Source organism: Talpa europaea (assembly GCF_964194135.1).
Source record: "Talpa europaea genome assembly, chromosome: 7".
Lineage (NCBI taxonomy): Eukaryota > Metazoa > Chordata > Mammalia > Eulipotyphla > Talpidae > Talpa > Talpa europaea.
In genome coordinates, this window is record NC_140074.1 from 76,595,665 (window position 1) to 76,616,774 (window position 21,110).

Sequence of the window (21,110 nt, forward strand, 5' to 3'; positions counted from 1 at the left end):
CTTAAACAAAAATAAAAGCCAAATTCATAGATAGAAGATATTTGTGGTTGTCAAAGGATAGTAGGGATGGGAGTGGATGAAAAGCTAATCCATTATCTGGAAGCCTTAACTATGAGGAAATTCTCTCTTAATTTAAAAACCCTTAAGAAGGCTGACAATCATCCAAAGTCAACCAGGATTAATACACTTGAAAAATGCCTAAATCACACAACTAAAATTGTCTTTAAAATCTGCCTCCAAAGGGCTGAGTCACATTCCTTTTCTCATCTAAATTATGAACATTCTTACCAAAGGCAGATTTACCAGGGTTTGATGTGAACGTTTCTAGAAACAAAATGTCTAGAGTTTTATGAGTTGTTTCCTCACTACCTGAAATGACAAGTAATTCACGATATTTGACACATGCTAAGACAAACACTTAGATTAGTTAGTGTAACTCCAACTTCACAAAAGCAAAGTAAATAATCCAACAAAAAAATGGGCAGAAGAACTTAAAAGACACTTCTCCCCCAAGAGGAAACACAAAAAGACATATGAAAAAATGTTCAACATCGTTCATAATCAGGGAAATGCAAATAAAAAACACAACACAACAAAACAAAAATAAACAGGCAACTATAAATTAGAAACATTCTGCAGGGGAGAGGGAGGGAGAGGAATCAAAAGGAGGACAGGAAGAGCACAAGGGACTATGGTGATGGTGCATGGGTGAACTGTGGTGTAAATTCTATGGGGACTACACCCTGAGAAAAGAAAGTAAACACTGTAAAAAAAAAAAAAAAGAACAATGATGTAAAATACAAATAATTAAATAAATTATTTTAAAAAAATATTAGTGTAACTCACTGTATTTTCCAAAGATAGTCGCAACACCTCCAATGACATGTGATACTTCTCTCATTGAGAGGTAAGGTTTGGGTTCCCTTGCATTGAACAGGAGGACTTGAGAGTGATACCATGTGACTTCCAAGCCTAAGTCATACTAGACAGTATAATTTCCTCCTATTGCACTTGGGGTGTACATTCTTGGAACCCTGCTACCATGCTGTGAGGAAGACCAAGCAGCACTTAGAGAGGCCTTGTATAGGAGCCCCCAGCAACAATCCCCATCAACTACACAAACTTTCAGACAATTACAGCTCTAAAGACTGAATAATTTCTAGCCTTTGAGTCTTCCCAGTTGAGTCTCCAAATATCATGAAGCAAAAAAAATATATATATATACCACATCCCCTTTCCACAGCCTCGGCCCACAGCACCTGCAAGCTTAAGAAATTGTCATTTTGTGTCACCAATTTGGGACAGTAATAACTGCAACCGCTAGCAAGTATGATTGTTTCACATTTAAGTATATTAGGATTTAATACATGTAAAATACATCCTACCTTGCTGAAATCTTGAATTCCATGATGAAACAGTCTCTTGGCTAAAAGTTTTACCCCTTTTGCCACAGAGAGAAGTGAAGGGAAGTGTAGGTAGAAATCCAGTGTCCCCATTCAGGATACCCTGGTTGTTAATGGCATGACTTTGGGTAAATCACTTACTATGTAAGGTTTATGCTGCATCCCTTCTTCCTCCCCTCCCCAGGTCCTCTCTCTCCCCTTCTGCCTCTCATCCACCCCCAACTTGAGGTCCCAGGAGAGTGACCTTATGAACTGCATCACTGAGCTGTCAGTTGAGTGTGCCCAATGAGGGACACCACGAACTGAAGACCTGTGAAAAGCCTCATCTTTACAATTATCAATGACTCCATTAGAGAAATGGTTTTTCAACCTTTTAAAGGAATATATCCTTTCCTTTAAAAAAATGTTGAAGTAGCACTGCATTCTCACATTATGTAAGTTTCAAGTCTGCATCATTATAAATCAACAGCCATACATACTTCACTAAGTTCATGAAGTTTTATATTTTTATTTTTATAAGCACAATCTTACATAAAACCCCAGCTATAAACAATATAGCTAAAGATGACACTGTTTGACTGAAAAAGGGGATACCCAGAAGCTTGCCTGATGTAACTGTTTCCCCTCACATCTTCCCCTAGTTTGCTGGGTCTCTGAAGAACCCAGTTAGAGAACCAGGCAGATGCTCTGGGCGACAGTAGTCTTGATAACTTTAGTGACAGCTTCCACTGCTTTCACACACTACTTCACATAGTAAGGTCCCAAAGTACCTTACTAGGTCTTGCTCTCCACAGTCAATGAATCGGAGGCTTTCTTCTCATATATATAATAAGCCTATTCCAGAAATTCTTCCAGTTGTACCCACAGACCCCCTCTTCTTCTCACACACAAAGCCCTAAAACCCCATCATGCAACAGCTGTCCCAAAGATTTTTACACTCGAGTGAAATGGCCAAAAAGTTGGATTCTAGGTGCGGTATCTTCAACTCCGGGGGATGACAGATGCTGGTCTGTTCATTGGTCTTTTTCAAGCAACAAAACTGGAGAAGAAAGCAGAGTGGGTGGCGCGCCCGCCTGCCCCGCCCCGCGGACACTGGTGTTGTTCTTGAGGTAGTCGCCGTAGCGTGTCAGGAGGAACTTCTGCATGGCGCTGCTGTAGAATGCCCACGATGGGATCAGTCTGAGAAAGTTTGCCTTTAAGAGAAAAAATGTGAGTGTCCAGGAGAGAACAGAGAACTGAAATCTAAAATATCTTGGTTTATGGGTACATCATCTTTAAAAATATTTTTTCTGGCCATTGAAATTAAATGCCCCAATTTTGTAAGTAGTTGCTGAAATTTAAAGGTTTGAGACATTTTCTCAGCAAGCAAAATTTTCTTGTTTTCTCAGACACCAAAGCAACCACTCTAGGGCCATTCCTGAGGAAATTCTAAATTAAGAGAATGCTGTCCATGGTAACAGCCCACTCCCTTCTTCTCTTTGTGAACATTTTCTCTTCTGGGTGCAAGATCTTCCCATGTCTTCTGGTTCTTCCTACCAGTATTCTATTAGAATGAGATTCCATAAAAGAGTCAGAAAGGTTTTCTTTTCCATCACCTGGCATGATGTCTGAGGTGCTAAGCAGATACATGAATTTATGAATGAGCTAATGAATCAAAGTCAGACACAGTAAAATATAAATGATGAACACAGAGTGTTGCTTTTAAAAGGAGGGAAACCTCAAGCTGAGGCACAAATGCTTAATAACAAGCATTCTGGGCAGTAGACACAAACCTTGGAAGGTTTTGTAGGGGAGCAAAATTTGCCATCCCAAAATTTCTCTTTGGTATAAGGATAATATTTCAAAGATTATATTTTAAAGATTATATTTTAAAGATTTATTTTTATTTATTTATGCATATAAGAACAGGGGTGTAGGCCAGAGGCACTGGGGGTAAGAGGGTGAGAGGTTTCACCAGAAACAGAGTAGGGAGCAGAACAGGCAGATCTACTGAAATACTCTGCTGTGGGGAGCAGCAAGTGAGACAGGAGAGGTTTGCTGTGCCTTGTGGGTCAGCTTCCTTGCCAGGAATCAAACTTGTGATGCAGCAGCTGGTGATAATTTGATGGTAATAAGCCTTTAACCCCTGCACCACCAGGGAGACCCTCTTTTGCCTATTTTATAGAAAGATTATCAATTGTCTTACTAGGTGTTAAACACATGAATCAAAGTCATGAAACAACAGATTAAGAAAGTTTCTCTGCCTTAACTGCCTAAAACGAATTTAGATCAAGTACATGTAGCAGGAAAGGAACAGAGATAACTACAAAGAAGATGAACTAGGTTATGGTTAACAGAGGGGAACTTAGCAAGCCCTATTTGATCAGAGTACTTTCTGTGTCCTTTTGTCTCCGCATTTGATGGCAAACATTTGTTCATTCTTTCATGCTTCCCATCTTCTTTTAAATTATTTTCCATCCCTTTGAAGTTCCAGATCCCCACCCCTGCTCCCTAGCGAAGAACAATATATAATCCCTAAACTCTTGCTTTTCAGAAGCCTCATTTCTTTGTGGAGTTCCCATACATATGTAATTAAATTTGTTTTTCTCCTGCTAATCTGTCTTGTGTTAACTTAGTTATTAGACCAGCTTAAGAACCTGAAAGAATAGAAGGAAAATTTTTCCTCTCTTCTACCTTCTTGATCTCAGATCTCACCTGTATCCCTATGTCCCAGAAGTCATCATTTTTTTTGACAGTGTGATCCTGCTCCCATCATTACTCAATCCCACTACTTCCCACAAAATCACAGAATTTCAGCCAGAGGAAAATGTGGGCTTTTCGAGGACTTGCTGAGATATACCAAAGCAAAGGACTAAAAACAGCTTCTCGGAATCAAAGTAAAACTCATGCATCAGCCAACTCCAAATAAATTAAAATTTATTAAAAGGTCCCCTTTGTTTCTACCAGTCTTCAACCTAGAAAGCTGAAAAGAGTGTTAGCTGAAACCAGGAAAGGCTTAGTGTCAGACAAAAGTAAACATAAACTCTAGCTTCACCTTTACCAGCCGGGTAGTCCTCAACCTTCTGATTCAGCACTGAGCTTTGGTTTCCTCAATCATAAAACAGAAGGCAAACAACCTTTCCCTCAAGATGATGATATAAAACACCTATATACCACAGGGACTGTATCTGAGAGGCTCTATTCCCGCCTCCATCCTCACGCTCAGACTCCTTAGAGGTGGAGAGCCTCAGGTTTGTGCCTCACCTCTGAAACAAAAGGATGGTTTGTTCACCAGTTGATTCTACTTGTTTGCCCACAACTTTAGTTCCAATGCTTTTGGAAAGCCCCTATGTCTTGGTCTCCCCTTATTACAGCTCCTGGGTATAATTTCCAGGGGAGCAGCAAGGCAGTCGAGGGTGAGAACTGCCAACATCAGAGTTATCTAAATTCCAGCAAATTCCAATTTGATGTTAATGGCTTTAATAATTTATAGATTTTTTGTTTTCTCTTTTGCTTCACCAGATATAAGAATTCTTTTTATTACTCTGTTCTTGACATGTTTGCCAGAAAACTTTAGAATTTTCTACAGAAGAAATCAAGAGAAAAGTGAAAAAAAATCAACTTTTGATATCTAGAAGACCATAGGCTTGCAAGGCAGGCAATTGCCACAACAAAACCTTTCCTAAATGCTGGTGGATTCCACTGAAAAAGTCAACATCCTGGAGGACTAAGACCACAGATTCTCTTGGAGAGAAGAGGGATGGGGAGAGGATGGAAGATAAGAGGAGGAGATGGGAAGGGAAGGGAGGGGAGGAGAGGAGAAGCCTATGTTCTTTGTTTTCAGCATTAGCATGCAATACTAATTGCATATCAACTCCACCTTTGTCATGTTTGTGTGTCTAAAGGCTGTCCAGAAATGAGAAGAACTCCTCATGCCAAATAACATGGAAACTTACTTCCATAGTTGATGGAGCCTCTGGTATGCTGAAGTAGGCTTGCAATTGTTCACAAGAGCCACTGTGTACATTCCTCCTAAAGTAACGGGCACACAACACTGGTAGTCTAGGGAATGTATACACTACAGAAGTCAGCAAACTCTTTAAGGTAAGGTGGTTTTCTTTTTTTTTTTTTAAGATTTATTTATTTTATACAAGAACTGGGGTACAGGCCAGAGTTGTGGGAGGGTGAGAAGGTTCACCAGAGACAGAGCAGGGAGCAGAACAGGCAGATAGACAGAAAACACTGCTGAGAAGAGCACCAGGCAACACAGGAGAGGCCTGCCGCACCATGTGGGTATCTCCCTGGCCGGCCAGAGAGAGGCTGCGGAGAGCTTCACAGCGCTGCACTCAACCCACTGTGCCGCTGGGGAGGCCCAGGGTTTTTTTTTTCTCTTTTTCTGGATAGAAGATCATTGGGCATTTACTAGTACCAGAAGCCATGGAGAATAACAGCCCCCAGCAGAGGAAAGCCCCTATGTCTTGGTCTCCCCTTCTTACAGCTCCTGGGTATAATTTCTAGGGGAGAGGCAAGGCAGTCAGGGGTGAGAACTGCCAACATCAGAGTTATCTATAAGCTGAGCGCAGGTCTCCAGTGGCTCATCCCTTGCCTATCCAGATGCCTTTTCACTATATTTGGCTATATTCCTCCTCACCAGCCTACGCTGTTTCCACTGTCTTTGTCATGAATGAGTATAGGTGACTTTCTAGAGCTCCTAGGTATAATTTCTAGGGGAGAGGTAAGGCAGTCAAGGGTAAGAACTGCCAACATCAGAGTGATCTATGAGTTGAGCACCCAGGTCTCCAGTGGCTTCTTCCTTGCTTCTCCAGATTCCTTTTCACAATATTTGGCTATATTCCTCCTCACCAGCCTACACTGTTACCACTGTTTTTGTCATGAAGGCGTATAGGTAGCTGTCCCAATAACGAAGAGATAGCTGAGGTCACCTACACATCTGTCTTCCTTGCTTTGAGAAGAAGTTATCAATTACCAAAAATTCATAGACAAGGCAGCCACAGGCTTCATCTCCAAATCCGACATAATTCAGTGATTCTTTAACAAATTCATCAGCGGTCTTGATTGTCATGCTGGTTTTTAGGTAGTTTGTCATGGGGGTGGAAATAGCATATGGGGTCAACACCTAGAATGGGAAATAAAAACCATAAAGCAGGAGCCACGCATCTAGCCCTGGGAAATTAACACCCATTTACCACCCCCTCATCTTCCAACATTGTCCTTCCTGTAAAAGGTTTCAAGATCCTGAATGATAATGGAAGAGTGAAGGGTATAGAACTCAGGCACAGCTGACTGTGGCTGGCTTTTGGTTTAAACTTGCTACTGATACTTTGGCCATACAATGTTACAGTTCCATGGTAGTCACACAGTCACACCATTTGAACCTGTCTAGTTCAAATGCACACAAGTGACCAGAGAGGGGGCATGAGTCGTATTTTAGATTGTGGTTGCCAGAGTCTGGAAACAAAGTCAAAATAAAAACAGTGGTAGCATAATGTCTGAAGTATCAAATGTGATATACTTACACTAAAAGAATTAGTCATTATCTGGAATTCAAATTGAATTGAATGTTCTGTATATATTATCTGGCAACCCTAGCTCAGAAGTTTATTTCTAACACATATAACCAAAGTTGGAGCAATTTAAAGGACTTTGGATTCCCATTTTTATAATTCATTGAGGAGCCAGGCATGGCACATACCTCATATCTTTCCTGTTGTACAAAACTAACAAACCACACACTATGCCCTGAAAATCCAACACTGTGTTCCCACCTGTGGTCTCACCAGTGGTGACCCTATATGAGATTCATAATAGGATTTATTACTTTATTCCCAACACAGAGACCTTGGCAACTTTTGAAAGAATAAAAAGACCCATGCTCTTTTTCTTGGCTCCAGTTTTCTTCACATCACACATGAGAGCATGTTGTTTCATAATTGAATCCAATTATAAATCTATCAATTCAGTTGAACTGGTTCTCATGGAAATTAATGTTGCCATAAATTTCTATAAAGCTTTCTTCCAATGGTGTCAAAGTGTTTCTCTTGGAGAAATATAAAGATCATACACACCCAGTTTCCAGATAGAGAAATAATAGTGTTAACTTTCAATTCTATAATGAGTTTTGGTGAACAAAACACATTTATGTGCAAAATGAGAAGTCAATAAACTTTGAGTTCTTATTTGAGTTAAATTTGAGTACTTATTTGATCTTCAAAATAGATCTATACAGAAGTTCAGACAGGTATTATAAGCCCCTTTTTACAGATGAGGAAACTGAGAATGACACGTTTAAGAAGGCTGCACAGGATCGTTCAAATGAGAAATAGCAGAGTTGGAATTTGAAAGTGAAACCCAAGTCCACAGTGCTTGTTACCTCATCCATGTAACAAATATTGAGTACCAACTATATGTGTGTTTGGAGAAGCCAGTTCTTTTGGTTTTTTTTCAAAAATTCAGTCTTTTACTTTCTCATATTTGTTTGGAGAGCAGTTCCAAACATCAGGGAAATGACTGCCTTCCCTTCCCACTCCCCCACCTTCTCCCACCCATGCTGCCCCTTGGCAGTTATAGCATCCAATCCACAATTATCTAGAAGGAGATGATGCTAAAACTGACACAGGGCTAAGAGCCGGTGGCTGTGCTAATTATTAGTGATGTTCACCAGTTATTTCTAGTTCTTCTTTCCCCCAGACACATGATAGAATTGCACTTCCTGGGGCCTCCCCTGGTGGCGCAGCAGTTGAGCGTTGGACTGCGAAGCTGCCCACAGCCTCTACAGCGCCAGTTCCATCCCTGGCCACCGGCGAGGGTCCCACATAGCGCACAGACCTCTCCTGTCGCCCGCTGCTCCCCTCAGCAGTGTACTTTGGTCCTTCTGCCTGTTCTGCTCCCCCCTCTGGCTCTAGTGAATTCTCTCGCCCTCCTGCGCTTCTGACTGTACCCAGTGCTTGAATGAATAAATAAATAAATCTTTAAAAAAAAAAAAAACAATTGCACTTCCTGGATCTATCCTAGTGAGACCATGTAACCAGATATGAGCAGGAGGTTGCCATTTTGATGGTCACACATGGTACCATCCAGATCACATCCCTGCAGGAGGCCATAGACCTCGCTCCATGAGTGTTCAGAGTAGCTATTCCCAAGGACTCAGAACTATTGACTGTACCTGGATAATGATTCCTTTTGCTTTATATTCCACCTGCAGGGCTTTGGAAAATGTGTGCATGAAAGCCTGGAGGAAAAAAGAAAAACATCTAAGGACCCAGAGCCTCTTTCTCCATCAGAGCCAATTTATTTTGAAGGGCACCACAGGAACCTACTGTTTTATCATAAAAGGCAGCACTCATTTTCATGGGAGTTAGGACTTCATTTCTTGGTCTAGGTGAAACTCATTTAAGCATTGGGAATATACATTTTGGGGCAACCATTGCATGTAGATCAACATGCCCAGGGAAGTGCATCTAGCCTGGAGCACCTCCTCCAAGGGTTTGCTTTTATGACAAGGATCTGGAAACACTGGGCTAAGCCTCCAAAATAGGAAGGAAACTGCATCTTCCTTTCAAGCAGGAAGTGAGCAGTGTTCCCAACCAAGGAATTAAATGAGGACTGGATTCCTCTGGGGGCTGCACTTATCCAGCTGTGCTGCTGCAAGCTTCATCAATCCAGAGTCAACATCTTTTCTAATGTTCACCCAGTCACCCTGCAGGCTAACTCCGCCTGTATATAGAAGAGCATCTCCAGGCAAATCTGTCCGTCAACTTGCCAGATGACACAAAGGAAAATGTCAGTATGGGGAGGGGAAATGGCAAGAGGAAAACGAAGGAAACTTGGATAACCTGCTCCCACTCACCTTGGAAGCAGAATACAAGGAGTACAGAGGCCAGGGGAAGAGGGCTACCCCAGAAGAAATATTCAAGATGAGCCCTTTCCGCCTAAAAGGCAAAGAAGCAAAAGTTTAATTGTGTTGCTGCCTGATCACAACTTGAGAAGGAAGAAAACAAAGGGGTCTTGTGAGTCCAGGGGAAACTCCATCCCCTCCAGGCTTCCAGAGCACTCAATGCTCTGCCTCCAAGAATTAGGAGTGGAATGTCCCCTCCTTCATGGAACAGGCCATTGTAAGCACAGCAACATCACTGTCCAGTCAGTTGGTGTCAGGGTGTGGAACTCTGCTACAACAAAGACTCCCCACCAAAATATTGAGTACCAGTTCAATTTAGAAAGACTCAGGAGAAAGGATGCTTCTCTCTTGAAGGGTACCACATGAGTTCAAGGTCCCTGCTGATTGGTAGAGTGACCCACAACAGGACAGGTATCATATGTATAATGCTGTCTTGGGTATTTGACATTCCATCATCCGTTCATACAGGCACCACCACACAAGTCTCTAGGTCCTTACTTATCCTTTTGAAATTCAATATCCTTAATCCTTCTCAATTAGAAGGGTTCAATATGGAAAAACACAAGACACTGTACATTACAATGCAAGGCTAATCCCCTTCCTTCTCTAAGGAAGATAAAACTATCAACCATTTGCTTTTATGAATACCACCTGAGAAAGACCAGCTCCCCAGTGGGTGTTGTAACAGGGTAATAAAAACATGGAATAAATGGAGAGATTGACGGGGTGTCAAGTTTTACCACTAAATTGGAATATTCATTTTGACAGGAGCTGAATTTCATAATAACAAAGAGATGATCTTGGTCTTAAGCCAACTTGCAAAGTCTCTGTTATGTTCAACATGAGTTAAGTTTTTTATTTTTTAAATACACTGTGTGCTGAAACTGCTGTTCTCCAATATAGCTTGCATTTGACCTTCAAGTAGACTTACCTGTTTGCTAAGTTAGTCTGTCCCAAAGTTATGCGCCCCCCCACCGTAAGTTACATGTCCTTTCATCATAGTTAACATTCTCAAAAGTAGCAGCAGCATGAACTCTATCCTACCAGTCCCATGTCAGCTGACTACCAGACCAGGGAGACCAAGCTACTCCGCCCTCTCAAAAAAACACCTTACCTTGACTCCATGCTTTTCAGAATTAGCTGTGTCATCTATAAGAGAAGGCCAAAGTTAAACCAAAATTAAAAGAACTAAGTAAAAATGGGGAGGAAGACTTGGGATGTGGGTGCTAGAGGAAGAGCCTAATCTTCTAGGCTCTTTGACAATCTGCTGACACCCATTGGAGGTAACTCTGGCAACATGAGTCTGGTTGAAACCCACTGGTTTCAGAGGCTTTTGGTTTCTTCCCCATAAAGCTAAAGTCTCTCTGGAAAATGAAAGCATTGAAAAATTAGAGATTGGCTTATGGTCATGGGGTCAGCCCTGGGGCACCCCATGTACACTTTATTCTGGGTTACAGCAAAGAGTAGGGTGATCACAATAAACCTCACCCATGACTTCCAATTGAGGGACCATCAGAAAACCTAACAAGTGTCCATAAACATTTCACATACAAGGTATGAGATGGAGAAGAATATCTTTTTAATTCAACACAAGCCACAGGAGCAGACTGCAGTGGACTGAGAAATAGCTCTGTAGACAGAACGTATCTGTCCACTGGAATAACAATAGCACTGAGAACCCTGCTACTCCAAAATATCTTCCCTGTCAGTCCTGGAGTTGAAATATTCTATTGAAAGACCTTTTAAACCATAGTTACAAGGCATTTATTTTAAGGATTAAGGAAGAGGAAAACTCCCATGGACTGAAATTTTCTCAAAAGTACAATTGAGTCCTATCTTGGGAGGAGGTTTGAGATAAATAGGATCCAAACAGGAGGGAGGGACAGAGAAATTTTAAAAAAACTGGGAATGGGGGCCTCCCTGGTGGCGCAAAGGGTTAAGACGCAACCTACGAAGCTGTCCACAGCCACTGCAGCATGAGTTCAATCCCTGGCCAGGGAGCTACCCACATGGTGCAGCAGACCTCCCCTGTCTCACCCGCTGCTCCCCTCAGCAGTGTATTTCAGTCAGTCTGCCTGTTCTGTTCCTCACTCTGTCTCTGGTGGATCCTCTTACCCACCACACCTCTGGCCTGTACCCCAGTTCTTGTATGCATAAATAAATAAATCTTTAAAAAAAAAACTGGGGATAGAGGACAAATTTTGCCTATTTATGTTTTCTGAGTCACTGCTATAAACTCTCAATCAACCCTTTCCCTCCCACTCCTCCTGTTTCATAAACCAGTCTCCTAATGTATGCTCAGAGACTTCCCATAATGTTTCCACTGCTCTGGAGCAGGAGTGAGGTGGCAAGGGGCTCTCCAGAGTCCACAGAACTGCTTCCTGAGACATTGAGTTTTGAGGGAGGTGAGAGAAGGCTGAGGACTCGATCACATCATCACCCTTTCTCTGATTCTCCCAATTTCACTGGAGAAGATTCGGGTACTACCAGCCCAGTAAGGGGTTAAACATTGTGAAGTTTAATCAATATAATAACATTAAAATTTATGAAAGGTCATTGGAGATTTAGGACCCAAAGGAAAAGGTATTTAAAGCACTCAGATGTTTTGGTACCACAAGTCACAGTTTTGTGCCAAAACTTCTCAATCAAATTTGTGGATTGCTTATTTTTCAGACTTGTACTCACTGTTTGACTTACGTCTACTATGAAAGCTCTATAAAATGCAAAGACATGGCAATTTTTACATGAGTCTTTGTACTACAAGTATAAACTTAGTTCCCACCAAAGCAATAAAATAAAATGTGTCACCTAAAAAAAACCAAAAAAGGTATTATTGGAGCACTGTTGGACAACACCAACATTGGACATTCCTCAAAGTCTCCCAAGTGAATCAGTAGGCTTATTGGGCAAATGATCCGAATTAGAGAGATAACATTGGACTCCAATGGTTCCTGTCTCCAAGTTCCTGGTATTTAGTCTCACATTCCACCTTCACTTTGCCCTCAAATTCATTCTCCCATCTCTGTCTTTGATAGAGAACTCTACCATTTCCAGATGGCTCCTTTTGGAACAATTAAGCAATGCTGGTCATGTTTCCAACCAGCAAGGCTAACAGGAGTGTGGCATACTTAGAAGCTAACCTATAATTTGTTTTCTTTGTTATTTAGCAATGTCAGTGTCTACCAATATTTTTTTTTAAAAAACTATAAAATCAAAACGCTTATCTGCTAAAGGAATCAGGCAGTTATCAAATATACTTGGAAAACCCTGTGACCAAAAAGAGCAAGACAGATACACAAAATGTGAAAGATTTTAGCAGTAAGACTGCAGACAGCAGTTGGACATTTAAAACTTACAATTACATCAGTTGGGGGCTTTAAAAAGCCATTGATTGCTCAGCATAAAAATAATGTGTGTACCCAGTAAAACTGAGCAGGAAACTATAAAATACCAGTATGCTCACAGAAAAACAACCAAAGGCAAAAATAATTGTCCCCAGCCCAATTTAGCTACTGGGAAATAATATTTTTTGGCCTGCTCAGTATCCATCCTCCCTCCTTTTGATGATAACAACTTATTTTCCTTGGGAAGCCATTCTCCTCTTGTCAGTTTATGTTGTTAAGGGGTGAGACTGAGCTGTCCTCCAACCAACTCCATTAAAAACAGGGACCACACCAACCACTATGGAGAGCTGTGTGGAGATTTCTGGACCTACTAAACATAGAGATTCCATATGATCCAGCAATTCCACTCCTAGGTATTTACCCAAAGGACACAGAAACATCAATTCCAAAGAACACCTGCACCCCTATGTTTATAGCAGCACTGTTTACAATAGCTAAGCTTTGGAAACAACCCAAATGCCCAAAAATAGATGACTGGATCAAGAAGATGTGGTACATATACACCATGGAATATTACTCAGCATTCAAAAAAGATAAACACATGCAATTTGCAGCAACATGGATGGCGCTGGAAGGAATCATGCTCAGCGAAATAAGCCAGAAAGAAAAAGAAAAATACCGGATGGTCTCACTCATAGCAGGAATCTAGAAAACTTAAATAAGGGACCAGGAAAATGAATAACTATAAGAAAGTGAAAATCAAAATCAACAAAAACTATGAACCAGAGACACGTTTTTGGTGGTGGGGGGTGGGAGGGGAGAGATTGGGGTCAGAATGGGGGGTTGCAATTGTATGGGGAATATAAAAATAAAATTTATTTTAAAAAAATATAAAACAAAACAAAACAAAAACAAAACAGGGACCATATTTGATTCACAGCTGCAGCTTGCTGGACATTCCAGAGTAGTCACAAGGGCTTCCATACACAGTTGTGAATTGTGCTGGGTAAAGTGGACAGCTGTGAGGGTGAGGGTGGGCTGCAAACCCAGGGTTTACTGACAAGCCATTGAAAGGCTCTATGCATTCAAAGGAAAGGAGAATATTGTGGGAAGAGAAAAGCACCATCTACTCTCCAGGACACACAGTATCGGGCTTAAGCAGCACCTTTTTTGAATTGTCTGCCTGGAGAGGACTCCTTTATGTTACTCACACAAAGGTGCTGTATCAGCTTTATAGCGCTTACACGGTAATGCTCATGCAGTACACTCTAATCCAAGGCCTTGAGCGCTGAATGGCACCTGAGACATCAGTTGTCCAGCTCTTTTCAATATCAGATTAAGATTCTGAAGTTCAGGGGGTTAAATAACTTGCCTAACACTGTCCAACTAACTAATAGCTGAGCTAGGATCAGAATATATATGAACTTGTACTTCAATCCACAAATATTTTTATTGAACAACAAAAGTTCTAAAAAATCAAGCCATGTCCCTTGTCATTTTTCCAAACAAAGATTAAAATCAGAGGAAAGTATTAAATTTTTTTAAAGTTGCCTTGGAATCCCAATAAATTTTGCCATGATCAGGTCTAATATGTCTTGACATATACCAAAACTGAACACAAAAACAGAACTCAGATACTAGGGAGAATGAATCCATCACTATTTTCTTGATGCAAACCAAATGAGATAATTAAATGACCACTACATAGTCTCTCAATCAAGTGTAGTTCAATTTCAAAGAATTTTGCTTTTACAGGGAAGGGGACAATGTTGCCAAATCCCAACAATTACAGCATTTTAATGCATTTAGTACAGACATTGAGTCACATACCTTCACTACTGAGGTGATATTACAATGGATGAGGTTCTGCAACAAACAATTACAATCATGAATCAGTCAGAACATTTGAGAAATTCTCTTGAGTGATAAAGAACCATAAAGTGGGCAAAACTGCTTATCTGAGCACATCTCTTCACTCACTTAGTCCGCAAATTAGGCTGCTAGTTGATGTTGAGCAAATGTGTACTAGAACTGGGGAATGCCTGACATCTGCCCTATGAGTCTATCAGAATGTGATCTTGAAAGGAAGTCAACCAAAAGTTTCCTCAAAGAAGTAGAGAGGAACAGGGGCAAAGATTATCAAAGGGAGATAATTAATTTCCGACTGAAGGAGGAGAGCTTAGCATAAACGGGTCTAGGAGGCAATAACATAAAGAATAGCAAAGCAAATTGCTATATAATATAAGGTAGCGTTTCTGGGCTACAGAAAGCAGACAAAGAAATTTCTAGATTCATCCAAGACAGAAAAAGGGTTAGATAAAGAAAGAAGCACAAGCACAGACATAAATAGTAAAAGAGAAGCAAAAATGACACCTGTTTAATGGAGAGATAAGGACTTGTGCCACAAACAAGGAATTTGGAAAACAGGGACCAGGGAGGTTAGACGTGTGAACAAGAAAGGAGTTTGGCAAGGATTTGTAGTGACATCTGCACCATCTGGGGTTATATGTCAACGCAGTATTCAGGATTGAAGTAGGACCACAGAAATACTTGCAGGATCTGGGAATGGAAATGTGCTAGCCTGTTCAGAATCAATATACAATGCCATAGCTTTAAAGGCCAGGGCCTGAGAGCGCCTTCCAAGATTGCTAATGCATAATAAGTTCCCTCATGCCCAACAATGGCACCATGGGTCTGGATCAAGCTTGCTGAAATACCAGCCTCAAGAGTTTGTATCATCGACCCTCTCTTAATGAAAATTGAACAAATCATATTCTCCGGGAAGACAAAGAAAGCCAAAATTGGCCTTCTCCAACAGCTATAAATTTGTTAGGCAGAATTACCACTTTATAATGCAGAGCTCAGAGTCCTAAAGAATCAGACAGCGGGAAGGTAAGTTTCGATGTGCAGGGAAGGGGGAAATGTCCTCATCCTAGAGATGGCTGCGAAAACCAGTGATCTTGACTGTGTATCAGGTTCTAATGTGAAAAGAAAGACAGCTTTCTGGACACCTGCTGGAATGCAAAATACTCCCATTACCCTGCCTTTCCCCTATATCCCTGGTAATTATCCAGTCAGAAGACCCAGGAGTTAGGTGAGAGGAACCCGTCCTTAGACAGCACAAGCCTACCTCAATGTCATCTGGTGTATTAAGGAAAAGGCTTGGGAGGAAATTCGGAAGCATTCCAACATTATTGACTGAGAGGAAGAGGAAAAAAAAAATGTCAGAAGAGTCTACAGCAAATTTTATGAAAGTCTTAAAATTGATCATAGTTACGCCAGAATCTTCTCTTGGGAAGTACTCCCAAGGAAACACATACAATGTATATATAAATGAAGCTGTTCATTGCAACGTGATTTGCTAGCAGTGAGGAAATTGGAAGGAAAAAAAAGTTGTCCAATAATAGGAAGCAAGTGAAACAAAGGACATGGTAGAATGCACCACAGTCATTCGAAGCAATGGCTGTCTAGAAACTTAAAGACACGGGAAACCATTTGTGATGTTTATCTTCTTTTTAATGTTTATTTTGAAAATATGGGTATATGTATTTACTAAAATGCTCTCAACTTACTGTGATTTTAAGTAACTTATAATTCTTTAATGGGCTCATTAATTATTTCCAGTTTTTCTGCAATAATGTTTTACATTTTTGCTGCAAAAAATGCAAGATTTTTTTAAATTCATCAGGAAGCCTAGAAAACAAATCTTACTTCCATCCTTGTGTGATAGAGTGTGTAGTGTATGTGGTGACAAAATAGCTAGTCTATAAATCACACACTATTTCATAGATCAACCACAGCATTGTTTGTTTGCTAAGCTAATTCTTTTAACCCAATGTTTCTAAGAATCCCTCTTCCTGTCAATATCAGTTCAGGGAAGAAAATTAATTTTTTAAAAGATATATTTATTTATTTATACAAGCACTGGGTACAGTCAGAAGCGCAGGAGGGTGAGAGAATTCACCAGAGCCAGAGCAAGGAACAGAACAGGCAGACTGATGAAATACACTGCTGAAGGGAGCAGCGGGCGTGGCAGGAGAGGTCTGCGCACCATGTGGGACCCTCGCCGGCAGCCAGGGATCAAACTGGTACTGCAGAGGCTGCAGGCAGCCTCGCAGCCCAGCACTCAACTGCTGTGCCACCACAGGAGGCCCAGGAAAATTAATTTTTATATTAGAAAATGCAATTGGAACCACTGAAATGTATGTTTGGTACATTCCAAAGTCATAGGCAGCATTACTCTAGCAATGCCCCTTGAAGATTTGAGCTTTAATATTACAGTTTAAAATACTGTCATGGTCATCTGTGCAAAAAAAAAAAAAAGTAATAATGGTACAAAACACAACAAAGCAAAAACAGACAATTATGAACCAGAGACATACTGCAGGGAAGGAGGAGGGAGAGGGATCAGAGGGAGGGAGAGAGGAGCACAGGGGACTGTGGTGATGGTGCACGGGTGCTTTAGGGAAGGAAATTCTATGGGGACTCAATCTGAGGGGGTGGGAGGAACCAAATATTGTCTAAATTTTTTTTTAAATGGTAAATGTTAAAGTAAAAAATAAATAAATAAATAAATTTTTAAAAAAATAAATAAAGTACTGTCATGGGGGCCTCCCTGGTGGCTCAGTGGGTTGAGTGCAGTGCTGTAAAGCTATCCACAGCCTCTGCAGCATGGGTTCGATCCTGACAGGCCAGAGAGCTACCCACATGGCATGGCAGACCTCTCCTGTCTTGCCCGCTGCTCCCCTCAGCAGTGTATTTTGTCAGTCTGCCTGTTCTGTTCCCCACTCTGTCTCAGGTGAATCCTCTCACCCTCCCACGCATCTGGCTTGTACCCCAGTTCTTGTATAAATAAATAAATCTTTAAAAAAATAAAATAAAATAAAATACTGTCATGAGTTAAGCTTGTCACCATGAAATAATTGAGTGCTATTAAGATAATTATTACAAAAAGCTTTACATTTTGCAATTTACTTACCTAAAATTCCAATTTCTAAACCTTCAAGTTTTTCCTTAATATCCTCATAGATGTCATCTTTGGTGAAATCTGCTTGTATAACCTTCACACTACTCCCTGTTGTGCGCTCTGTGGTAGAAACAACAATTATTACTTCATAACAGGAATCCAAGCCCCTTTCCTGTTGCGATGCCCTTGATGTTCCTGTGCCATGTGAACAGACTTTTAAGAGAACAGCTGTATTACACCAATTAGAAATAAGAAACAGCCATGGGTGTGTCTAAAGATTTGTGAATGCTGGTTTGCTGGTTTGTTTCTAAGTGTTACTCTGGTGGTAAATATATGCACTTTAATGCCAGTGTTTCTCAAAGTGGGGTCCAGATCACAGCATCAGCATCTTGGGAAACTGGTTAGAAACACAGGGTCTTGGGCTCCACCCCAAGCCCCCTGAACTAGAAACTCTAGGATCTGCATTCAGAAGTGCTCCACCCTGGTGTATGCTCGAGTTTGAGAGTCCTGGACTAAGGGGCTGTCAGAGCAAAGTCGGATACTGCCTCTGCTTGGTGAATATCAGGTTCTCTCCACAAGGACGGCAACCCTATGTATTTGTCGAACACATTAATGCTCATAAGCATTTACCTACACAACAGATTCTTTTAATCCTCTCTGCAACTTTGTAAAGCAGGTATTATTCTTTCCCAGAGGAGAAAACTGAGGCACAGAGAAGCTAACTTGCTTGCCCAAGGGCACCCCCACTGCTCCCTCCAAATCAGCGCTCTTTCCACTAGTCCCTGGGAATCAGCCTTGAGCTGCGGCTTACAGACAGACAGAAATGCAACAGGCAGATTTTACCAACTGCTGCATGGTTGGCTTTGGAATTAGACCCAATATATCTGGAGCAAATGATCTTGGGCATAGTTCAAGGTGGGGGTGATTTTAGAGTAAGGACACTATTTGCTTCACATTGCAAGGGAAATAATGAAGAACATCCTAATCCTATTCAAAGTTACTTTTGCTATCCAGACAGAACAAAAGCACGATTTATTGATTCAAGGGCACTGAGCCCCGGCCTCCTCCTCAGCTCACACCTCCCACATCTGTCTCTTTTCCAGCATCTCCCCCAGGAACTCGGGACTGTCCCCCAGACCATTTCCCGTGGTCTTTATGAGGCTTCATAATTTAAGACTCATTCTTTTGAGTTAAGAAGTCTATTCATTACTAAATTAATAATTATCAAAATTAAATCCCCCCAAAGGGACATGGTGATCATTATTTGCTAAGAACCTTTCAGAGTGGAGCATAATAATTAAAAAAAAAAAAAAAAAACCTTCTAGTATAAATGTTGCCTGCTGGGGCTGTACGGTGTAACTTTCATGCTACACATCCTGAGTCAAAATTTTCTTTTTTTTTGTCCTTGTTACTAAAGGTCAGCTTTGATTGTGATACAATCAAAGTTGGACATCTATTACCCTTGGCTAGCTAATAAGATTTTATTTTTTACATCATTTTTCATTTTTAAACAATATTTGCTTCCCCCCACCCCCTCAGGTGTAGTCCCCATAAAATTTCCTTCACCAAGGCACCCGTGCACCATCACCTCAGTCCCCTGTGCTCCTCCCTCCCTCCCTCTGACCCCTCTCCCTCCTCCTCCCCTGCAGTGTGTCCCTTGGTTTATAATTGTCTGTTTTTGCTTTGTTGTGTTTTGTATTGCTATTATTTTTTTACACTGATGTCTTATTTGGTTCCCCTATATTCCTGTTATAAGTGAAACCATCCGATATTTTTCTTTTTCCTTCTGGCTTATTTCACTGAGCATAATTCCTTCTCGCTCCATTCACATTTATCTTCTTTTTAAACTGACGACCAGCGGAGCGCGTCATCCCTCACCCACCTGGAAGGAGCAAAGCACAAACAGGGAAAGACATGAAGTCCCAAACATAAATTCTACTTTTGAAGGGAGTGCTAAAAGCAACCAGAGCATTGGGGCCTCTGGATGAGGGCACTAATTCTAGACATGAAAGCAGCAGACCAAAGCAGAAATTGGACCTCTCTGTGTGTGAGTCTGTTCCTGCTTCACCTAACCCAGAGGATCACTGGTGAGCTGGAGCCCACTTAGCGCTCGGAACTTAACTTTTAAACTGGGCTTCCTGCAGGACGGGTGGCCCCAGCTCCAGAAAACACTAGGTGGCAGTGACAGCTGCTTTCACGGGCAGGACAGGAACAGACTTGGCTGGCGGGCACCACACACATCTCCCTTTCTCTTAGGGGTTGCTCACCTATCTCTGCAGCAACAGCCTGTAGTTTGTCCAGCGTTCGGCTGATGAGCACAACGTTGAGTCCTTGTCTCGCTAACTGGGTGGGAAGTGGGAAAAACAAAAAAGACAAAATGGTAGGCAGACAGGGAAGCCTTGCTTTAAAGGTGAATTGCAACATATGAGGTTGCAGGAACTATGCTTGTTTCTCTTGAGTTTATTTTTTTATTTTCCACTGTTTTATTTCATATATATATATATAGACACACACACACATTTATTACATCATCGTTTATTTTTGTACAATGTATGATTTCCCATGAAATTCCCGCTACCAATTATTTCTCTTGAGTTTAAAGGTACAGAAAGTGATGTTTCTGTTATGATCCAAACCACCAGAGTGGGCCAGGCTAAATGATCTATATTAATACTAGTTTATTTGAATATGTTTATCATGTGCCAGGTCCATAAGCTGAATGCCCACTTATCTGAAATGCCTGAGGTCAGATGTATTTTGGAATTCAGAATTTGAGGCTTTGGATATTTCCTTGTCTTTACATGTATACATAAGTACATACAGAGATAAAAGTTTGTTTGGTGGGTTTTCTTTCTTTCCACCCTCATTGTAAGTATTGTCTTTTTACCTTCATGTGTATCTTATCTCTAAGAATCATATCTATTTCCACATCTGTCCATGTAGAACCACTTTATTCTTTTATATTGCTTCATAGTTTTCTATAGTTCACATCTGCATGAGCAGTTGTTTCCAAATTTTCCACCTACCAATATTTCCACAATGAAGAGCCTTGTGTATAGAACTCTTTGCATATACAAGTGTGTGAACTCCTATAGTACATAGACAAAAAGTGGAATTGTTGTCAAAGAGTACATGCTTTTAAAATTTTAATAGCATTGGCAAAATATCTTAAAAGACTGTACCACTAAAATACAGTTATAACTATTTCCTCACACTCTGGTCAGTATTTGATATTAGCAAGCTTTTTCAATTTTTCTCAATTTAGTGATTAAGAGATTACATTTCCATATTGCTTTAATTTGTGTTTTTCAAATATCAATGGGATTCAGTATCTTTTTGTATGTTTGTGAATTACCAGGACATATCCTTCATCCATTCTTCTACTGGGTTATTTATCATCTTCTTACAAATTCATATGATTTTCAATTTCTATATATTCTGGGTGTTAATTAGTTGCCCACTATATGTGTGTCAAGTATTTTCTCCTTTGCTTTTGGTGTTTG

The 21,110-nt window shown here is 40.8% G+C and overlaps 1 protein-coding gene across 1 annotated transcript in view; it reads right to left on the bottom strand.

The window, feature by feature from the left end:
- Window positions 1-2,416: 2,416 nt before the first annotated feature.
- Window positions 2,417-21,110, bottom strand: part of HSD17B3 (hydroxysteroid 17-beta dehydrogenase 3) — a gene marked incomplete at both ends in the record, with an annotated part of 42,003 nt that continues 23,309 nt past the window's right edge. Inside the window, 9 exons of the mRNA XM_084237833.1 lie at window positions 2,417-2,596; window positions 6,370-6,519; window positions 8,566-8,631; window positions 9,250-9,331; window positions 10,412-10,446; window positions 14,472-14,507; window positions 15,772-15,839; window positions 17,620-17,727; window positions 19,875-19,950. Of these exons, the coding sequence (XP_084093959.1) occupies window positions 2,417-2,596; window positions 6,370-6,519; window positions 8,566-8,631; window positions 9,250-9,331; window positions 10,412-10,446; window positions 14,472-14,507; window positions 15,772-15,839; window positions 17,620-17,727; window positions 19,875-19,950 (801 nt within the window). The remainder of the gene's footprint in view (window positions 2,597-6,369; window positions 6,520-8,565; window positions 8,632-9,249; window positions 9,332-10,411; window positions 10,447-14,471; window positions 14,508-15,771; window positions 15,840-17,619; window positions 17,728-19,874; window positions 19,951-21,110) is intronic.